Consider the following 22537-nt stretch of genomic DNA (forward strand, 5'->3'; position numbering starts at 1 on the left):
ATTTGTTTTAAAAACACCTTTTTTTTAAGAACATTATTTAAATTGCCCCTTAAATTGTCAAGCCCAACTTAATTTTTTTTTTTAATTATTGTAATTTGAAAAAAGGGGACATGATACTAGTTGGGTTTGAGATTCAATTGAACGATAAAAGCAAGTAAATCTGAAAAAGTTTCGAGTATAATACTGAATACGATCAAGATAAAACTTCAATGAATCCAACGGGTTAAGCTTAATTGGTTAAAACGTTGAGTTCTGATTGTGGAGACCCAAGTTCAATTGCCCATAGGGACATCTAAAATGGAATTCTAAGTTGTGATCCTTGGTCTTCTATAGTTGGCTTCTAATATGGAGGTGGCTTCTAAATAAAAGTGGATTTCTAAGTGGTGACTCATGGTCTTCCATAGATTATCTCTCATGTGTTTGCTCTTAAGGAGCTTGTATTGGTCTAATGTTGATGTGTATTCGTCTAATGTTGATGCTTGTATGAGCAAGATATTTGTAATCAATATTCAATTAAAAAAAATCCAATGAATTTCAAGGTCAGGTCTGTGGGAGGAAAACATAAGAAAAAGGGGCTTTCAATCAACCTTGTGATGTGACCAAATTATTAGATCAAGCCAAAGAACTTTGAAATCTGATTTTGAGCTATAAATCATTAATAGAAGCTTTAGCATTTCTCAAATAATGCATCTCATAAAGGTCTAAAATATCAGGTTACAAAGTTATATAATAGGTTTATAGCAAATATCTAAGAAAACAAAAGAATGTATATTTAGTAACAATAGTGGCCTCTGAATTTAGCAGAAGATATTGCAGCATTGAACATATGTTGTACCCAATCAATTAATTTGTAGCACTTAAAAACTGAAGAATTCCACCCATTATCCAAATTGTTCTCTTGATGAACATAGGATTATCATGTTTCTCAGTGGCACATTGTTTGGAGAGGATCAAAACATATAATGCAAAAATGTATAATCCAATGAGGGCAGCATTTAGATTTGTAGAAGAACATCATATTTTGCATCGAGCAGGGTGTGTTTTGAATCTCATGCTTTCAAGCCATGAGTTCTATTTGTGTGAGCAGTGTGAATATTCAAGGATGACCAGTCATTAACTATTCATAGTCTCTTCCTCTTCTTTCCTTCCATTTCAAGTTTACAGCTGCAGGTGGGAAAATGGTTATGGTAATTGTGAGTGGAAATGTAAATGGTTGAGTGGGTTACGTATAGTGTTTTGCAAGGGGCATGGCTCTCCTATGCACTTTTTTCCCTATTTGTAGAGATAACGGCTTAAGAAAAAGGCACATGTTGACAAGTTTTTCCCATGCATTTAGTTACTTGTTGATTACTCCAGAGAAAAGGACTTATCAGTATTGGTGAATTTTAATGGGTCAAACTTGGTTTGTCTGAGTATGATTTACTCAAATTGTTTTTCTGTTGAGTGTGTGTGACTTCTTGCGACATTTTTTTTGTTACGTCATGCCTACAGAAGCAAACTACATTTTATACCTTCGGCATTGAAGCACAGAGAATTGTGCAATTTTATCTGCTTTCTAAACATTCAATACAATGGAAGTGAATTGTCTTTGAGAGAAAATCATCTTATACTAGCTTGTGCAACTTCATCTTCTAGAATTGAAGAATGATAATGGAAAAAATGACAAGTTAGTGTTCCAAAACATCTAAGCACACAAAACAATCTTCATCCTCTACAATCGAAGAATGGTAATGGAAAAAATGACCGACAAAATTAGTGTTCCAAAACAGACTATTTGTGCAATTTTATCTGCTTTCTAAACATTCAATACAATGGGAAGTGAATTATCTTTGAAAGAAAATCGTCTTACAGTAGCTTGTACAACTTCATCTTCTAGAATTGAAGAATGATAATGGAAAAAATGACTGACAAAATTAACACTCTGAAACATCTTTTAAGCACTCAAAACAATCTTATGAATATTTAATGTCAAAAACTTTAAAAACAGATATCATATAACCACCACAACATTGTTGGAAAGAATATCATAAAAACCAATTTTTTATGCCTCACTTTAACTGTGTATGGATGGGAGCATATCAAAACTGATGCAAGTTGAGGTCAGACAGGCTACTGAGTAGCTCTATAATTAAGCAGCAAAATTTCCAAGTGTTGGTACGATAAAGTGTTGCCTGAACCCCTTTCTACAACTCCTTGTTTTATGTAAAGTGAACACACATTCATTACATAGACTAGAATTGAAACTGGATCTGAACTTAAATCTGCAACTACCTAGGCTGCTGACAGGTTACTCCCCCAAATTTGTTAACCCCAGATTATTATTCCTCCAATATGTTGTTTCCTCCACAACAACTCCAGTCCTTCCTACACTTGGTATCTTTTCAAGGTATCGTCTCTTGCATTCTTCTGCTTTTCTTACTTCCTCACGTGCACTCTTTCACATCTCATCTCCTCCCTTTTACCCTCCAAAGAACATATCCTTTCTGCCTCTTCAAGGTTAGCAATTAACATTTCAATATCCTTTTTCATGAGCTTGTAAGAGCTGTTCACAACCACCCTGAGTTGAAGCCCAAAGCCTCAATTCCTCTCAGATCATTTTTAACTAAAAGTTGATTCTCTTCTTCTTCTATCTGATGGTGCAGTGCACATATGTTTGAACATTCAACATCATCTTCCTTCATAGCCTCTTTGGTTGCACTTCTCACCTCAACTCTTCATGATATGTGTTGATGTGATTTTTATGCACTTCATACACAAGATAAAATACTTAGTATTTTATCCTCTCTTGAACAAAACCTCTTGAATGCTAAGCTATGTGATCAGACAAGGTGACTCCAAGGTTTCTACTGTTAGGTCTTGATGTGTGGATTACTCAATGGTTTGATGTGATATTGCTGGAATCACAAGGGGACTTATGTTTTACTCAAACTTGAATGCTAAGCTATGTGATCATACGAGGTGACTCCAAGGTTTCTACTGTCAGGGGTCTTGATGTGTGGATTACTCAATGGTTTGATGTGATATTGCTGGAATCACAAGGGGACTTATGTTTTACTCGAACTTGAATGCAGCTGGAACGTGGAAATTTACTTGATTTGAAAAAAAAGACAAGGGATTGAGGTTTTAGATAAATCTAATCTACTCCTAAGATCAATGATAGCATTGGATCATGCTTGGATGGATACATTCCTTAAACCAAGCTTTGCTTTCCCATGTTGCCAACAACTAAACAAAACTGATGCAATCTTCCAAGGGAAATGAAAGGCTTTCATATCATGAACATTCATCCAGTTACCCAATACATTGGCGCAACTTGAATAAATATATCCACAATTGAACTTAGCAGATTTTAATGTTCAGGCTAACTATGCATTGTAATTGAAAATCATCCAACCACAATAGTATGAACCAAGGAATTATCAACATTCACACATTACTCCATCACAATCAATGAACTTAATACATGAGGATACAACAAGAAACCATACAATATGCAAAGAAACACCACCATTCACCATGAATTCAATGAAAAATATGTTTATTTACATGTTTGGCAACAATTTGTGTCTTCTCTTCCTACTCTACTTCTAATCTCCTTATCTGGCTGCTAACTACTAACCTTTACAAATCCTTCACAAATGAATGGCCGGGATCAAATCCAAATCAACGGCCAAGATTACAAAATAAAACCCTAATTAGGGTTAGTTATAACTAACTCTGCTTTACATTTAATACTTGGTCAATTATTTGATTACATTTTAGGACACATGTCCTTCCTTGAATTCTAACCAATTGGAATTGAGGTTAGGTAAGATAAACAATATTTGATGAAGTGACATGTGTCACTTGCTCCACCTTTGAATGAGCTAGGTTTGCTGAACTTGGACAATGTTGATCTTGATTGATGAATGAAGGTGAGTTGTCACCACCTCAGCTTACACCTTGTAGATCATCGCAAAGATGAGTTTGTGATTCGGGCAATATCTCTTGATACTTAACGTTTCCAAGCCCGTGATGATGATCATATTGCTCAAGTTGATCTAACCTTATTTGATTCTTTTTACTTGATCCCTTTCATAATTTCTCTTTCTTGCATGCTGAACTTTCATCTTGCACTTAACATTTGGGTATCTTCATGATGTACTAATCTTGGATCTTGGATTTCCGGAGGAAATTCAAGATAATTGCAAAATTTCCTCCTCTTCATTGCAATATCTTGATGCTGATTTGCCTTTTCTATATCAGTGAATCTCGACCCCTTCACCATCTTGCTGAGTCCTGCATCCAGATGAGCTGCACCTCTTCAAGCTGCTGAAATGTCTGTCTTTGTTGCAATATTTCCTTGAAATGCTTGCCGTCTGCTCTTGTATTTGCTGATGAAGCTCTCCTTGAATGTTCATGTTCTGTCTTGATGTTGCTCGCAGCCTGCCCCTTCACTCCTTTAATCAGTCACCTTCAAAACAAACGAGATTGCTATTTAACACACTCAATATATCTGATATTCCACTGTAAGTATTCTGATTTCCGTTTCATGTCTAATTTTAATCACTTCAAGTCTGATTTTCCATCGTCTAAGATCTGATTGGGGTTTTAGGTCTGAGATTTTTAACATTTTGAAGTGTGATAGTGGATTTTGGTGAGTGGTGGACAAATTGTTGCACTTCACCAAGAGGTCGTGGATTTCTTCAAGTCATGGATGATCTCTTGCTTCCTCAAGATGATGGTCTTTAGCACTTCATAACTTAAAGCACTCATTGCCACGTTGCTGATTTAGCTAAGGCAGAGATAAAGTTGATTTCCAGCCTCAAAATCAGTGACCCAACAAGGTCGTGGATGTAATGTCCCCTTATCTTATGATTTATAGCTGAAGGGACAATTAATTTATAAGAATCGTTTGCAAGAGACATCTTTCCATTTAGACTTCTATACTTCTATGAATTATGATTAGTGATACCATTTGGAATCTCCAATTATGCATATATTGTTGATTTAATGGTAGTGCTAGTTAACCAATGGCAAACATCAGATCTGTTGCCTTCCCAACCATAGACGATAAGCTCTTATCGTCACCCCTGAGCACACTACATGTCCTTCATGTTATTGAATTCATCTCTATTGATGCAATCATGACCTTGCATATATATGAATCAGTACCTCCTAATAGACCTCAAGTCGGCCATATACTTTTGGCGCCAAGGGTAGGGTCAGACCTATATATTACAAGTTACATATGAGTCTCCCTTAGTTGCAAGTTACATTTAACTTAATCACAAGTTACACACAAGTGGTCCGCCCAAATAGGGTCTGCCCCAAATTAGACTCATACAACTGCAATATCCAAAAGCCAAGGCCGGGAGGCCACTTGGCATTTTGTGCACTAGGTCGGCCCTAGAAGGGATCCGACCTAGTTACACAACAACATATATTATTTTAATGCACGATATATATATTAAATATTTAACAGGTAATGGTTCTTATTAATATCACTGTTATTTCTGATTGGACACTAGGTACATGCTAAGTGAATTGATCTAATCGTATTTATTAGCATGTACAATGATCAATAGAACCTCTGCTATATTGAACATGACAATGTAAATATGCAAGATGATCTTGTTATATTGCTATGTCTGATGTATTCCTTTGAATACATGTAGTAAGATGTAAGGCAATATTGATCACTGCTTCTGAAGTTATGATTCTAAATTCATGGAATTCTGATATATGTAATATCGCTTGAAGTAGTGGCTGTGTTAAATATGGAAGTATAACATTGCAACACTAACCTAATACTGTATTCTGATACATACGATTTTCCCTCGCAACCAATGGCGTTGCCTTTGATTTGGAATTATATGCTTTGCAACCGAATAAGCTGAGTTGGCCAATGCTCACAAGAGCAGATCCAATTTCTAAAATCCGATATCCACTTGATCTCTTCCTCTATATCTGTATGAACTTCTTGTTTTATAAGTAAATCTAATATAGCATCATTTTTCATACAGCATCTACTTATACTTCTCTTTTATTGTATTATATATTTTATTCTTTGTATACTTCATGCATTTCACTTCTTCCTTATAGACCTTTAAACTATGTCTTTTATCTAAAAGACATGCCTTTTGATATCTTCTTTATTTGATTAATATATTACACATATTTCATTATATTTGCTTTATTTATTCATATTTAATGTCCTTGAATAATCTTCCTTATATATTTTTCCACCCCCAACACACAGTGTGGATATTGCTCTGCCCTTTTACCAATATTTCAAAGTGTTCCAAGTGGGTCCCATTCCATTTAGTGGGGCTGCTGCTAAAAACACAAAATAATTGTGAAATCTTTAAAACCTTTTCTAATTGATGCAATCACCATTTGAGAATCCTTTAATTATAGAAAGCTGAATAATAACAGTTTGGGGCCCACAGAGCACCTTTGGCAGACTTATTCTGGAATCTGTACTAATAAATCTGAATTCCTATTGAAGTCCTCTTTCTTTAATTTTGATACCCATGGTGAGATCCACGTGGTCTTCCTTTATAATCTGCTTCCACGTCACAAGATAATTATAAATGATGCTGAATTAATATATGTTTTCTGCCTTATGCTAACTTGGGCAATGTAGAATATAATCGTTGATCTCTTTCATCCATACTTGGGTTAAGAACCTCCTATGTGGAATCTTGCTTCTTCAGTCAGATCTTTGTTAATCGTCCCTATGATTAATCACTGTTCTGAATCATCGCTCCCTGCCTTATATATAAATCAAGAATTGCCTTCCTCTTTTACGGACATGTCTCTTTCTAGCAAATAGACATACTCCAATGATTGGTTGTATTCTTTTAAGAACAATTCACCTCCTTTCAAGGTAATTGCACCTCCTTGAATAGTCGGCTTGCACTCAACGGACTTTGTTTATTATAATGATACTCTCCTTACATTGACTAATTGCACCCTTAGTAATATAATCGCTATTTTCAATGCTTCAATATAACCGTTGTTTATGAACTACTATAGTCTTTGTCTTTTAATAATCTTTAATTGTTGCATTGACTTGTCTACTACTTTAAGCACTAGTATTAAAGTCGGGACATGCTTTGGTCGGATGATGCTCGATAGCCCTGAGTAGAACCTCCGAACAGTGGCAACCTGGGTGTATTGATCATAAGCACCTTTTCACATCTTCATCGGTAATGGACATAATCAAATCATGCTTGCTTGATAATATTATCCCTACATTTATTGATCATTGTTTACGATCAATATAACCATATTTATGAAATTTGGTGTTTATCAAAGCCTCACCTTTCTTTGTCATTATCGTTGAAATATTCTTTTTGAGATCGCTGCTTACTATCATTCTAATAACTTATCCATGTAGTGTATTGTCTATAAGGACAAGGAGCTTTCTTACTATTAATAATACTGGACAGGGTTTTGTTTGGGGACATCACAGTGGATTTGGGCATCACTCACCTGGGACAAACTCACCAGTTACCGCGATCCACCTTCAAGTCTGTAAATGACAAAAAAATCCAAAAAAAGAATCTGGAAATGCATTTTCTGTGTGGAAGTACAAAGATTAAGTCTGATTTCGCCCCCTCAAGTCTGATTCTGCTCCTTAAACATGCTCATATCTGACCTCTGCTCCTCTTAATTTGTTTTGGAATTGAATTGATTGATGTCTTAAATGTGAGATTCCATCTTGATTTTATATACTTTACTCTTGAACTCAATCTCACCCACTTTAAAGCGACCTGTATACTTCTTTGTTTGGAAATGGCATTAATCAAGTGCCCATTAGGTCGGCTAGGGTTAATTACTATTTGCTTTGCATTTTCAAACTTTCATTTTCCCCGAATAGGACCGACTTAGGCCTATTTTTCTTGCTGAGCGGATTCGAAAGGGGAATAAGAACAAGGAAAGGCAAGTTGTAGATGTCTTTAGACAAGGCCCGATCGCTTGATTAAATGTTTTCAATGATTTAATGTTGGCTATGCCTCTCCTTTACATTTGCTTTTTAATTCTTTACTCTCAGACCTGCCTTTAAGTCCAGCAAATTAGGTCTGATTTTCTTGATTTTAGGTCTGATCTTTTGTATTTGTAGGTCTGATTTTTTGATATCCTAGCTCTGAGCCTTGCAAATTTCCTTACCCTCTCCAACCGACCTATCACCTCGAACCATTCACTTCCCTCCACAATTTCGTGGATTTTGCCACTTCGTGGATTTCTGAAGGGCGTGGATTCTTGAAGGGCATGGATTTTGGTGGGTCTTGGATTTTCATGACCCAAGGATAATATTGCTCACCTCCAAGTCATTGGCCACCTCGAGCACTTTCACTCTTCTTCACACTTGGTCATTCATTTGTTCAAACATCATGATGTTGCACTTACCTCTATCAAGTCGTGGATTTTGCCAACCTAAGGATACATTTGCTCATATCCACCTCAAAGTCATGGATTTTGGTAACTCAAGGATGATCTTGTTCGTGGATTTTGCAAGTGGAGGATAGTCACCATCACTATTCAATCTCGCTAACTCCAACACTTTAGTCTATCAATTCACCTTCAATATGATGTTGATCTTCACTTTCCAAGTAAGGATTGAGTTAAGTTCATTGTTTCTTCCTCACTTCATGGATCAACCTTGCCGTTTTCATGCTTGAGGCGTGGATTTTAGCAAGTCATGGATGTGCTCAAGTCATGGATTGATCGTCGTCATTCACCTTCACTATCAAGATATCTTCACCCAATTCACTTCAAGACAAGCTTACTTCACTCACCCTCATCATCAAGGTATTGTGATAGCATCGCTTCTTCATTCATTGTTACCGTCAAAGTTCTTCAAGTCATGGACCTCCACAAGTTGTGGATTTTGGCAACTCAAGTACAAAAGTCATCTAGGTCGTGGATTTGAGCAACTCAAGGAATAAAGTCATCTAGGTCATGGATTGGAGCAACTCAAGGATAAAAGTCTCCTAGGTCGTGGATTTGAGCAACTCAAGGATAAAGGTCTCCTAGGTCATTGATTTGAGCAACTCAAGGATAAAAGTCTCCAAGGTTGCAGTTTTGAGCATCTCAAGGATAAAAGTCTCCAAGGTTGTGGATTTGAGCAACTCATGGATGAAAGTCTCCAAGGTCGTGGATTTGAGCAACTCAAGGATAATTCACTCTGACCTCATCACTCATTAATTTCACCAAGTGTAGAGTGACTTGCTCATAGGGTTGACTTGGTTTTTTCTTTCCTTTCATCATTGCTTAGACTTGATTGATCTTCATTAAGCACTTCATCTTAGTTGATTGATCATCACTTCTTGATTGATCCTCGCTTCTACGTTATAATCTAAGGGCATCCACCTCCTCGCTTGACTGCTCATGACACCTAAGACTCATACATTGACTTGACTTGAAGGTTGCATTGTGAAGCATCACCCAATGACTACCTTCACTCTCACCTATCACTTGACTCTCACCTATCACCTAAGTACTTAGACCTGCAAAGGCTCCAAATCAATCCAAAGGGAGACCTAACTGTTGCTAGACTGCCTAACCTGATCATATGCCGATGACAAGGCATTGCATCCCCTCACAAGCAAGAGGTTAAAGACTCGAACTATTGCCAAGCTAGACAACTAAGCTAAGACAACTACGCTATCAAGCAAAAAAGTAGGGGTCCCTATTTGCAATGGAGCGATGTGTGAAAACGTCACAACAATATGTACTTCTCTCTCATTATTGCGAAGCTAGATGACTAAGCTAAGACAATGTAATGTGCCCACTTCTCTAGTTGCTATCCAGATGCGTAAATTCACCTGTCACCCATCTCCACAGGTGAAGTTCAGTGTTTGGAGATGATTGGTTAGCCAAAGGGGATCAATACTTAGTCAAATTTTGCTTTGGTGAGCTATTTATAATAAAATTTTATAATATTAAGTTATAAAGTTACTTTTTCTAAATTTAGAAAAAGTTAATAATAAGTAACTTTATAAGTTACTTTGTGATTGAATAAGTAACTTTATATTAAAAGTTACCATGCCCACTTCCCTAGTAGGTTATTAATAATTAAAAAGTGGTGATTTTTACATGATGGGCTCACCCTCAAGTCTAGACACCACTTTGGGAGGAAATAAGATTCCTTGGAATCTTTGAAGATGCCTTCTAGAAGTTCGATGAAGGTTTGGAGGCTTATACTGAAGGAAGCGATTCATTTTGGGGGATCTTGATTTTAATTATTTTTGTTTCTATCTGATTTTTGGAAGTGTGCAGCAGCATGTAGCAGCCTGAGCAGCCGTTGGAGGATGAAATCCCTCCAGAATTTGCTTGTGTGGACGAAATTCCACACTTCCAGCATCACCACGGTAGCACTATTTGACCAGCAATTGGATATTAGAGTCAGTTTTCAGCAGGAATCCACCATTTGCAGCTTTGTCAGGTCTGACCCTATAGATCTGAGCAGTTATCAGACATTTTCCAGCAGGTATTGCCTTCAAATTTGCAGATCATGCCTTCCAGGGCCAGCCGTACCATTATTTCTTGCCTGTGGATCCATAGAAAATAATTATGAGGGTTTTGGGTGAGGGTTTTGGTTCAGAATCAATTTTTGAGGGTTAATAACAGCAGTCCACCAGGTACTTTGGCTATTTAATCAGCTGTGAGAGCAATACGTATATTTTGTGGGGGAAAGCACCTTAAATTTAAGGGTTTTAGCCTGGCATCGGTCAAGGAATCAAATTGCAGTGCAAGTTCTTCCTCCAATTTGTTTTGGTATTTCTTTATTAGTGTAATAAAGCCAATTGGAGCTATTATTGCTTTGAGAAGACTTCTTCATCAGCCATTCTTTCATTCTAGCTCAATAAGGAGGCTCAACCGGAAAGCTTGGACCGTTGGTAGACCAATCCTTGGCTTCATTTGTCAAAATCATTCATTCATTTGCAAATGTAATTAGCTGATGAATAATTCAGAGTTCTGTAACTCTATTTCAGTTTGTCATTCTTTCTTATATTGCAATTATTCTACATTCTTTATTGTCAAAAATTCAAGCAAAAACACCTAAAAACATAAAAAACTCAAAAACCATGCTGAAACCAAATCTATCTTTTCGCTGGCCAAAGAAAATCAGTCTAAAGTTAAACAATCCAAATATCTTGAGCAAAAATTCAGTTGGCATCCTTCAGACAACTATGCTATCAAGCAAAAAAGTAGGGGTCCCTATTTGCAATGGGGCAATGTGTGAAAACGTCACAACAATATGTACTTCTCTCTCATTGACAATCAAAGTATACTCTATTCTTGTCTTCTCTGCCATCTAATTTTTCTTCAGGTATTTTACTTTTGTCATTTGGTCCACAAACAACATTAAGCCTCGCTTGTACAGGTTTCAATATTTAATAGTTTCATTGAACTTTGTTGCCACTCTGGTTTCTATAAAAGACAGCCTCACTGATCTTCACTGGATTCTCCCAGCCATTCTCTTCCAGCTACAGTCGGGTTACAGAGTGAGTTAAATAACTCCTGCTGCAACTGTTGCACAAACTAACTCTTGATGTCAGATCAATCTTTCAACTGCTTATTCTCTACCCACTTGCGTAATGGAGAACCTAGCCATTTTTCACTCAGTAGAGGATGTCCACTTACATCTTCTACCTGACAATCTCTACTGGAAGATGACCACTTGTCCACCCATACTTGCAAGACATTTCAACTCTAATATCAAATGATACACTTCTGGGGAGGTATGTTGACGCTTTTGTGGACCAAACCTACTTGTACAATCTCCCTGATTACTACCCTACATAGGCTGAACACTCAAAGACACACTCTGTCGTAATACCTTCTAACCAGCTGAACGTAACTTTAATGAATGCATCTTCTACCCAACATTCTCTTTTGAATGCTGGGGGGCTCTCTAGATACCATATTACCAGCTATCCATTAGTGGAGGATGCTCCCTCTTCTCAACAACCATCCAACACTTTCTTTTATTGGAAGATGTGAAGATGTTTCCTTGCTTATTGTCTATGGGATGAACATCACTCTGATCCACTCTTGCTGGAACCAAACCTAGATTCAAATATACTTTTAGCCTTTAGGAGCTAAACGTGCTTAGGACATTTAAACTCACTTGGATTCAAACTGATGGAGGGTGGGGTAGGAGAGCTTAGTGAAGGGCTGTCTGACTGAGCAAAAAAATCCTTGACAATTGTACAACAAAGTGGAAGACAACAAGAAATGCTTAATTTATTAAGAGAATTTAGATTTACCATACACATACAGACACATCATGAATTGTTCTGAACTCCTCTCTAGAACTCACTATTCAAAGAAAAGTGGACACACTTACATCCCCTTGACTAGAATTAGACTTGGACCCGAACTTAAATTCTACATAATTGCCATCCCCTTTTTACGTACAGGTTATTCTTCCCTCAGATTATTACCCAGGCTGCTACCAGGCTACAATTCTTCCCTCAATTTTTATTTTGGAATTGAGCTCTGTTATATACAAAACATCTTGAGGCATCAAATCTGATTTTAGTGCACTATGAGAATAGATGGTCACGTTTATCCAATATTCCTTCCCATACTGACACTAAATTCAGAATTACATTGAGGAAGGTAACTGCTTTAATGAATCTAATCATATCTGGTCAAATTTAACATGTTGGATTCAGAATCTGATCTTGGTGTCATCCATACCTAATGCAACTTGATCAAAAAACCAGTTAAATGTTGATTTTCTCAGCTAATTGTTACATGGAAGTTAGGCCAAAAGAGATCTTTGGTGGTCTACATCTGTATTGTATTTTTGTTTTTGTTTTTGTTCCTATGCTTTTTTGGCCTCACTAGGATTTTCTCTTCCTAAATTTTCTATTGTATACTGATGTACTTTTGAGTCCCACTGACCTACTTTTCGTCATCCATGGACATTAATATAATTTTTTTCTTTCTAGCAATTGGATTCTATCTGGCATTTAAGGGGTGTGATCCTTACTCTTTCTCAAGGATTAAAACTTTAATATTTACGGATTTCTTTAACCAGTGGTTTGACTACTGTAGATTTTGTGCCCTAGATCAACTGCAGATAATTTAATGGTTTCAATCTCTAGAGTAGTGACTTGCGGACAGCAACAACCACTAGATGAATATGGTAAAATCATTTGATTGATCTGTAGGAGCTTGTGCAGGCTCAGACTCAGTTTCGCATTCTGCCTGCTCAGTGCTTACGTGTACTTGTCTCAGGCACTTGTTGACATTTTTTTCCTTAAGGATGTAGCAACTTCTTGCATCATTGAGAACCCTGGTTACTCAAGAGGGCAAGCATCAGTGAACACCCAATGATTGGACATTGGCAGATCCAAGGGCATTTTCAATTCCATCTTTATTGCCTTGATTTACCCATTGGAGCTTTAGAGGTTTGGAAATTGATATTTGGATATGATGACCTGATGGATCAACGTCCATCTGATTTTATTGCATCTTCAAAGAAGTCTTGAAATACGATGATATATGACTTACTGTGGACCTGAATCTTATCAAATCTAGTGATGAGAATCTGGGACCAAAAACTTTATGGAATCTGGCTGTATTGTGCTATCACTGATCCTTGGAATCTTATGAAGCACTAAGCATGAAGGCCTATGAAGTGAAGGATTATCAAATCAACCTTTGTTGCTTATTGAGAAAAAATGCTCCTTTCAATGCAAGAACTCAATGAACCTGAAGTCTTTGATAAATTTGGCATTGCACCTTTGGAGTACAGCAGGGAACAAACTGTCTAATCCCTGGAGCGGACCTGACAATCTATCAAATCTGGTTAAGGTGCTGAGAAAGCTGTGGACCAGAGCGTTTTGTCTAACACAATTTTATAGCGCACATAAAGGGATTGTGTGACCTGAGAAGTTGGAAACCTTGTCATAAAAGTTTGGATCTAAGCATATTTTCGAATCTGGTTAGGTTGCTTTATTGAAGGCCTTAGTAGTCCAGAAAATTTGAGATGTTGGAGGCAATCAGTTTATTGTTTCCAGCTTTATCACAGCATTTGGGTGGTTGGAATCTTGAGACACTTAAGGGGGCTTTCTTAATGTGAGAACCTGATGAACATTATGGCACCATTCAACCTACCGTTAAGTGTGTTGCCAGAAATTTGGAATCTCTTGAGGAACATAAAGTGATCCCATTGATGTGGACTTAATGTCCTTACAGAATCTTAATCTATATTGGAACCTTGGACTCAGAGAAGGAAAATTGGAAACCTGGAGAAGAATGAAGCCAATTGCGTGATGGCAATGAACTCAAGAAGCACATGAAGCTCAACTCTAAGTGAACCATTGAAATTTGAAACCTTCAAAATTCAGAGAAAAAAATAAATTAAACCTGGATATCCATATTGACTTATTGGAGCCTTGGATGTTTAGAAGCTCGGAGATTGAATAAATGATCCTTTGGTTCTGATAATTTAATGGAGCTAAAAATTTCACAATCTAGTTTTGAATGCGGTTGGGATCCTGAAGTCCAGGAATGAAAGATTGTGAAACCTGAGCAAAGTAAAGTCTGGATCTTCAGGCTATGAGATCTAAAATGTGGAAATTGAAAGGCAAAGCCTGACCAAGACATTTTTAACCTTGGCCATTGGCAGACCCTTTTTGTGGAAACACAATGGTGAGCTTCTAGGTATACAACAAAGACTAAAAACCTCAAAATTAACAAAGAAAAACCTGAACAAACACAGATTAAATAGACAAATATTTTAATTTTTTGTTGATGCAAGATTGTGATTTGGCCTGGAGCGCTCCTATATTAAAATGACATGAAATAACACATATCATTAAAAATATATGTCATCAAGTGGACTTCATGGAAGAACTTATAACCTAAAACAAGGAAAATTATTCTGCTTCTAGGATATTGGAGCAGAGCGGCCTCTTTCAAAATTACTAAATGCATTTCTGACACAGAGAGCTCTAAGATATGCCTCATCTATTTTATCATAAATTAGAACTGCTGTTTGTTATCATGTGTAAACTGGAATATTATATAACTAGGATTCTGTAAATGTCAAGAAAATCTGTCGAGACAAATTTGCTTTTCAGTTCATAAATGAAACTTGCTGTATTTATAAGGTTTGTTGCAAAAGAGGGTTGAGGAATTAGTAGCTTGGAAGTGGTATGATATGGGGGAATGCCAGAAATATTTTTAATAAGTATCTTAGTAGCTCTTAGACTATTTTGTCAAGCTGTCTATACTTGGAGTTAAGTGGGTGCAAGTTTTACTCTCAAGGAGGAATTCTACAATAGCATAGATTAAATAGAGTACAAAACAAATAGAATAGCTGGAAAGCTGAAATACAAAGATAGGACTTGCTATATTGTTCACAGCACAAATCTTACAAGATGAATCACCTAGAATCACATATTTTATTGGAAATCATATCTCTCTTGTGAGAAAAATTGCTATATAACTCTAAGCTCCAGCTTCCTGTCTTAAGAATTTTGTATCTCATCAGACCTGGATTACTAGTTATTTCATTTCTAGAGTTCTTATTTGCGAAAAATATAATTCGAAAAAACTATAGATGGTAACTATTAATTATTGTTGTTGTATCACATTAAATAGGTTGCATGCACAAAGTATCTGGTGAATGGTTTTCTCCTCTAAATGTTTCCGAATATTACATTAGAATGTTATTTTCTTTGCGTATAATCAGAACAAAAAGGCAAAGACTGTGTGATGGAGGAATGATGCCTGTGGGAAGAAGAGAGGTGCAAGTTTCTGTGCCTGAAGACAATAAAGGTATCTGAAAGCAGACCTTCAAGAAATGCTTTCAATGCCTTTTTTAAAGGTCTATGTTTCTTGGTTTCATTTCAATTGTTGACACATTTGATTAAAAATGATTTACTGTTATTGCATGCACTGACACTCTTTTCCAGATAATGTAGAAGCATCTAGCAGCAGTCCAACATGCCCTCCCCATCCAGGATTTATGTGGGGAGTTTGCATCCGGTGTGGTGTGATGAAACCAAATTCAGATTCAGATGATCAAACTGGAGTTGCTCTTAAATATATTCATAAGGTATCCATTTTATGAAAGCAAATTACTAGATTTAATAGTTTGTTCAATTGGCTTGAATTGTGACTCAATTATAAAAAACAACCTCTTCTTTCATAAATGTTTTAAAAAAATGGTTGTGTTTGTAGACAATACAACTAGCCTTAAATTTTCCTCCTATAATGCCCTGCACTGGTCTTTCAGCAAATAAAATTTAATTTTATGTTAATGTAACTGAAATCATTTCGTATGTAAATACTTTGTAGGATTTTGAGCTCACAGATAGAGAAGTTGCACGGTTACGCAATAATGATCTGAAGAAGTTACTACCAAGAAAGAAACTTTATTTAGTGCTGGATCTAGATCATACATTGCTTAATTCTGCTCGTTTTGTTGAAGTCCCCCATGAAGAGGCGGCATATGTCACATCAACTTACTTAAAGGGTGTATCAAATGCTGAATCAGGTATATTAGTTACCTGGTTACCCATATAGTTTGAAAAGTATCATTGTAGTTTTTGAAATGTAAAGACTCATAATTTAATGGCTCTAGGCAATGCTTTACTAAATAGGTTGAGGACTGGGTAAAGTTGAGCTATGGATCATTTTTCATTGCTATGGAATTCTCATTTGAGTGTTAATATGTCATTGAAATACATGAAATGAGGTCCATGCTTAAGTGGTGCCAATCACTATCTTAATAAGTTCTTCTCGATAAGGGAATGGATAAGCAAAATTAACGAATCAGTTCTCACTGCTAGTGTATCTCCTTTTATTTGTTTGATAAAGCAATGTGGAATTTATAATGAGATCCAGTCCCTTTTTCAAATAGATTGTCAGTGCAGCTCCAAAAGGCAGCCAGGGCTTGTGAAAGAATGCATGGCTGCAAAATCTGGCCATGAGTTATGACCTGTAATTAAACACCTAAGTCCACAAGCATATGATGAACAAGATAATGGAACAAATCCTAAGAACAAGGCAATCAAATTAATGCCAAGAACAAGACAATGGAACTAAGGGATCCAAATCCAAGATACCATAAACTACTATTACTACAAGTTTAGAATCAAAATGAGGCAATTGACCAAATTATGTCAAATCTGGAAAGAATAATTTCCTAGATGGAAAAAAGAGTTGTAAACAAAGCAGATATAAGGCCCAAACTTTGACTCTTTAGTGTCTCTAACAACTTCACATGTTTGACACCTAATGTAGGAGTTTGACATTGAGGCCAAGGGGTATCCACACATATCCAGAGCATCATGAATGCTACCTGTTGTCATTTTATGACACCCTTGGTCCATCAGTAAAAACCAATCAGAGATACAATCCATGGACCAGTGCTGCCCCAGTTGATCAAAGAGAAAAGTAGAAGAATTATGAAGTGTGAGGTGTTGCCTTTCCCTGAGGAAGTTCCTCCCTTGGCCTTTTCTTCCTTCTCCGGAACTCCGGAAGCCCAAGGTTCCAAAGTTCCTTCTCTTTTTCTTCTCTTGTTTTTCTTCTCTGGAACTCCGGAACCTCGAGGTTCTGAAGTTCCCTTTTCATTTTCTCCTTCCCGGAACTCCAGAAACCTCGAGGTTCCCAAGTTCCTCCCTTTCTTTCCCCTCCTCTTCTATTCCTCGGAACTCCGAAACTTCGAGGTTTCGAAGTTCCTTTCTCTTCTTCTTCCCTTCCCTTGAACTCTGGAACCCCAAGGTTCCGAAGTTCCTTTGCTAAGTCTTGTCTTTTCCTTGCCTCCTTCTCAGTTCCCTGGAACTCCAAAACCCCGAGGTTCCTTTCCCTCTTCTTCCCCGAAACTCCGGAACCTTGAGGTTCTGAAATTCCCTCCTAGCCTCTCTTCCTTCCTTTCTCCGAAACTCTGGAACCCCGAGGTTCCGAAGTTCTCTTCCTTTGCTTCCCTTCTTTCCCGGAACTCCGGAACCTCGAGGTTTTGAAGTTCCTTCCTTAGCCCCTTTTTTCAGTTCCTTGGAACTTCGGAACCCTGAGATTCCGAAGTTCCTTGTTGCTCTCCTTTCTCCTTCCTGGAACCCCGAGGTTCCGAGGTTCTTTCCTTGTCTTCCCCACTCTGGGAACCCGAGTTTCCGAGGTCCTCAAACTTCTTTCCGGCTGGCAACACTTCCGGATGGCGTGATCAACACTCAAAGCTTTAAATGCTCTGACGACTTTTGTGACTTGTGCACCTTCTTTTGTGGAGCCACAGGGGTGCATTTAATGTTTTTGGCAGGATTTCCATCAAGAGAGGTATGGGGCCATGCTTGTTGTGGTGACTTATGTCATGTCTGCATATTGTGACTTTGGAAGGTTAGTCAATCCACTCTTCTCAGGGTTGCCTTTTCAGGGTATGGCTAGGTTTCTTGCATGTACAGATTTCAAGTGCATGCACTTCCCTGCACTCCTAGACTGACATTTCCTTGCACACACAGGGGTCATGATCACTCTTGTAACCATTTCTCTATATAAAGGCTTTTAAGCCTCATTGTAAAAGGCTCTCTCCCTGCTGGCTTGAGCTATTTTATGCTCTCTCACTTCTCTTGTATTTTTCTGCATTTTGCAACTGTAAGTTGGCCATTGGCCTTATAATAAATTGAAATCATCATTCTTGCCTTCCTTCAACTTATGTATGCTGTGTATGTTTCCTTACCTTCATCATAGGTGTATGTTTTGTGGCTCTTCTCTCATATATGCTGTGTTAAATTTATTTCTGAGTGTGACTTGTGGGAAACCTTCTCCCCTCTTGACATTCAACGAATTCTAACCTCCATACATGCATTGGGGTCACTCATAGAATTGAAGTTTGTTCATCTCTTGGGTGTTTTGGTTGATTCTTTGTGTCATTCCGGGTAGGGAGAGAAACAATCTCTTCTTGGTGCATCACCTCCTTTTTATTTTAAGCATTTCTCTCTTCCCTTTACCTCTGCAAGTTGTTAGGATAGGCTTAGGAGTAAGTTTTGAAGTGTTGAGTTGGTTCAACACCTGCACCCGGATTGAGAAGGATGTCGACCTTCTCCGGAGATTACACCCCCTTGCGCAAGGTCCCACACTTCGGGGTTGTTTCCATGTCTCACAAGGTTGCTGAGTTGATAGCTCAACAAGGGTGCAAGCTTTTGTGATAACACTACCCAAGCAATTGGCACTGCGAAGCATAGCTGAAAAACTTGGCAATAAGTCAAAAAATTTAGTGAACATTTTAAAATACATAAATATTTAAAAATATTCTTAAAAAACACACATAGTGCTAATTTTGTTGAATGTATTATTGATTTTGTTGTTTGCTTAAAATTTACTGAACTGCTCTCAATTATTCCATATGATTTGTCAAATTGGGTTATATTTGAAGGTGAAATATTATTTTTGTTTCTTTCTGTTTTACTTCCTAAAAGAATAACCCATCTAACATTCCAGGAGATTACCTTATTTGAGTCTACATTTATTTGGAAATGTACAAAGCACTACATTACAAGATCACTAGAGTTTTCAGTTTTGCAATCTCATCTTTACTCTACATTTCTACTATGAATTAATTCCAATATACTTCATTTTGAACTGAAAAAGAAATGTAATATGTTCTTCATCCTTTTAGTTTTTTCCTTTCCTCCTATATTGATTGAGGGAGCATGACCGTTTAGGAAGAGAGTCGAGAGACCATAATGGATAAATCCTTTCTACATTGAGAGTGTTGATTTCGAGATCCATAAAATGTTAGATGTGGAAATTATATGAATTTTTGACGTTTTATTCATGTTGCGATGTGTAATGTACCCTTTTTAGAATAGGATTTAATAATAAATAATAATAATAAATTAAAACATAAAATAATTAAAAAAATATAATATAACATAATTAAAATGTAATTAAGTTAATGAAAGGTCAAAATGCATGGAATGAAGAGTTATGACTCCCTCAAACATGAGATATAAAGGGGAGAGGAGATCTTTTGAATAGGAAAAAAAGGAGGCAAGAAATGAATGGATGCATGTGAACCAAGGAAGGATTAATGGAAGAAAAAAGGAATGGGAAGTAAAGAGGTTGTGTCTCTTTCGAAGGGCAAAAATTATGAAGGGTTGTACTATTTCAAAGGGTGGAAATTGTGAAAGGTTGTATCTCTTGCCAAAGGGCAGGCATGATGAAGAGATGTGACCTCTCCCTCACATGGGAGGATATAAAGGGAAGAAGGTTCATTCGAGGAAGAAATGGAAGGAGATCAATTTATTATTCTTAAAGGTAGCAATGAAGGGTGGTGACTAAATTCTAATGAAGGGTGGTGGCTCAAGTGTTATGAAAGGTGGTGATCCTTTCACCAATGAAATATAAAAGAGATCTTTCCAATCATTCAAGGATCACTTATTAATCATCATTCCGATCATTTAAATCAAGCAAACAATCAATCAGCAAATCATTCTATCAAATCAACAATCACTTAATTATCACTCACCTATACCTCAAACCATCAAATCAAAAGAATTCATTCATTCAATCAATCAATAAATCAATCATCAAAGAGATTGGATTTAGTATACAGCAGTTTGATTCTATACGGTGGTTTTTTGTATGAGTACCCTATGCACAGCAAAATGAATACTATTTATGTCTGCACACTGCAAATAATGATGCATTGCTGTTTATGACTGTCTAATATATCATAATGAATATTATTTCTATCTGTTCATTGCTGATTCATATTCTGCTGTTGCTTATGACTTTTAATATATAGATATATAGAATACGTGACATAATATAGGATGTTCTTGTAGACATGAAAATTATCCCAATATATTATGTAATTCCTCTATTAATTAAATGGATATTATTATCTATTTAATGAATTCAATAATATTCTCTCTATTTTTCATTAATTTACCTAATTCATTAACCTCCTACATACCATTCATAAACGAATCCCTAATCTCCATCATTGCATAACTCATCTTATGTATCTCCTTCCACCCCCACCAATCACATCTACCTCACAAATGTGGGATAAATAACACTTATCTCTCCATCCCACTCTTTTATCCCACATCCTTCCTAAAACTTTGATCCACCCATGAGGATGCCTATAAATTCATGCCCCCTCTCGCTTTTAAGCTCTCTATCACGTCTTTAAAAAGTTGATTGGCCTCATGCTATTTTGAGATCACTTTGCATAATTTTAAAACCCTAACAATCTTCACATTTTCAACCATTTTTCATCTAACAACCAATTCCGTTCTATAAAACCTTTTGTGCATTATGCAAAATCTGAGAGCATTAAAGTTATTAAATGCAAGATCTTGGTAGATAGGAGAGCAATGGAGTCAAGGATCTCGTGAATGCATAGTTTTAGTTGTTTATTTGTTTTACGTTTCCCATTTCATAGAGAAGAGCTCCATTGATATGATGTTGGATTAAAACTTGGATCTTTGCTTATGTTTGGGCTTTAAGATTCAAGATTAATTGATGTGAAATAAGCCTTAAAGTCATCTACCATTCTCTTGTATGACATTAGCTTTTTATCTTTTGTTTTGTAATCATCATTAACCTGTCTGATCACTAGCTGAGAGTCATCGAGAACACGTAACTCTAGGATTTTCCACTGTACAACCATACAGATTCCAGAAATCAATGCTTCATATTTTTCAATGTTGTTGGTACATGGAAAATGTATCTTGTAAGCTTTAGGTATACAATGCCCTTGTGGTGTGACAAAGAGAATGCCAACGCCAAATCCACCTTTTGTGTAGGAGCCATCAAAATATAAATTCCAAAGATGTGTAGATTCCATGTTAAATATTGATTCATTAGACAACTCTGTGATAAGGGGATGATCATTTGTGATAGGAGCATCAACAATTTGGTCTGCTATAGCTTGTCCTTTTATTGTTTCACATATTCGATCTCGAACTCACTAAGAATCATGACCCATTCGTCCTGTAAGACTTGCTTTATTCCAAAGGCACTTAAGAGGATTAATCTTTGCAATAAGCTTCGTTTGATGTGTAAGCATGTAATGTCGTAGCTTTTGTGAGGCAAAAACTACTGCAAGATACACTCTTTCAATAGGAGTGTAGTTGAGCTCATATCCTACTAGAGTATGACTGATATAATAAATAGTCCGCTTTTTTCCTTCAGTATCATGTTGTGCCAAAAGTGCCCCCAATGCTGTGGTGGTTGCGGATATATAAAGTAGTAAGGACTTGTCATCTGTAGGATGTACTAACATTGGTGGTGACACCAAGTATTCCTTGATCTTTTGAAAAGCTTGCTCACACTTGTCATTCCATTTGAATGGAGCATTCTTATGTAACATTTGTTGAAAGGGTTGACATTTATCTACTTAATTGTGCTATAAAATGGCAAATAGATTGTAGTTTTCCTTGCAATGATCTTAGGTGACTGATATTCTTTGGTAGAGGCATTTCAAGTATGGCTTTAACTTTGGCAGGGTCAACTTCAATTGCCTTAGATGAGACAGTGTATCTGAAGAGCTTCTTGGAGGTCACCCTGAAGACAC

At 36.8% G+C, this 22537-nt stretch overlaps 1 protein-coding gene across 3 annotated transcripts in view; it reads left to right on the forward strand.

The window, feature by feature from the left end:
* LOC131079369 (RNA polymerase II C-terminal domain phosphatase-like 4) overlaps positions 1 to 22537 on the forward strand; it is a 126946-nt gene that overhangs the window by 25049 nt on the left and 79360 nt on the right. For 2 of the 3 annotated variants that reach the window (XM_058017287.2, XM_058017286.2), the window contains exons 2-4: positions 15707 to 15792; positions 15930 to 16072; positions 16315 to 16513. In XM_058017287.2, coding sequence (XP_057873270.2) covers positions 15707 to 15792; positions 15930 to 16072; positions 16315 to 16513 — 428 coding nt within the window. The remainder of the gene's footprint in view (positions 1 to 15706; positions 15793 to 15929; positions 16073 to 16314; positions 16514 to 22537) is intronic. The other variant, XM_058017288.2, reaches the window with a different exon arrangement.

This window comes from Cryptomeria japonica, chromosome 5, assembly GCF_030272615.1.
Source record: "Cryptomeria japonica chromosome 5, Sugi_1.0, whole genome shotgun sequence".
Taxonomy (NCBI): Eukaryota; Viridiplantae; Streptophyta; class Pinopsida; order Cupressales; family Cupressaceae; genus Cryptomeria; species Cryptomeria japonica.